The 456-nt window shown below is 65.6% G+C and overlaps 1 protein-coding gene across 1 annotated transcript in view; it reads left to right on the top strand.

The window, feature by feature from the left end:
- The window catches only part of ABCA2 (ATP-binding cassette, sub-family A (ABC1), member 2), a gene marked incomplete at both ends in the record, with an annotated part of 20,426 nt that overhangs the window by 782 nt on the left and 19,188 nt on the right, over window positions 1–456 (top strand). The window contains 1 exon segment of the mRNA XM_010143649.1: window positions 211–456. Within this exon segment, the coding sequence (XP_010141951.1) occupies window positions 211–456 (246 nt within the window).

Here is a 456-nt window from a genome sequence, read left to right as displayed (position 1 = left end):
TCCCAGTAAGCCCCTGCCAAGCATTTGCCTTCCCTCCTGCTGCCTGACAGCCTGGCAGTGAGCCGCAGGCCTCAGCTGGGCACAGCGCCAACCTTCTACCCAAGAAAGTGGACATGCCACTGCTTGGGGACCTCCTTGGTCCCCTCCTGCTGGTGAGTAGGGTCCTGTCACCCCGGGCATGGGTAACCCCTGGTCCACTTGTCCTCGCAGCTCAAGCTGGATGAGGTGAACAGCACAGCTGCCCAGCACCGCCTCCGCGCCCTCCTGGAGGAACTGATGGAGATGGAGAAGGTTCTCCGCGACGTGGACATCCTCTCGGCACTGGCCAAGCTGCTGCCCAGGGGTGCCTGTGCCAGCAAGGCCCCGCCACCCACTGCCAACAGCACCGGCTGGGCCAGCGCCAACGCCACGGCTGGCAATGCCACAGCAGAGGAGGACGGGGCCAGCGGGGGCCAA

The sequence above is a fragment of the Buceros rhinoceros genome, unplaced genomic scaffold, assembly GCF_000710305.1.
Source record: "Buceros rhinoceros silvestris isolate BGI_N320 unplaced genomic scaffold, ASM71030v1 scaffold10129, whole genome shotgun sequence".
Lineage (NCBI taxonomy): Eukaryota > Metazoa > Chordata > Aves > Bucerotiformes > Bucerotidae > Buceros > Buceros rhinoceros.
This window is presented reverse-complemented; position numbering and strand designations above follow the sequence as displayed.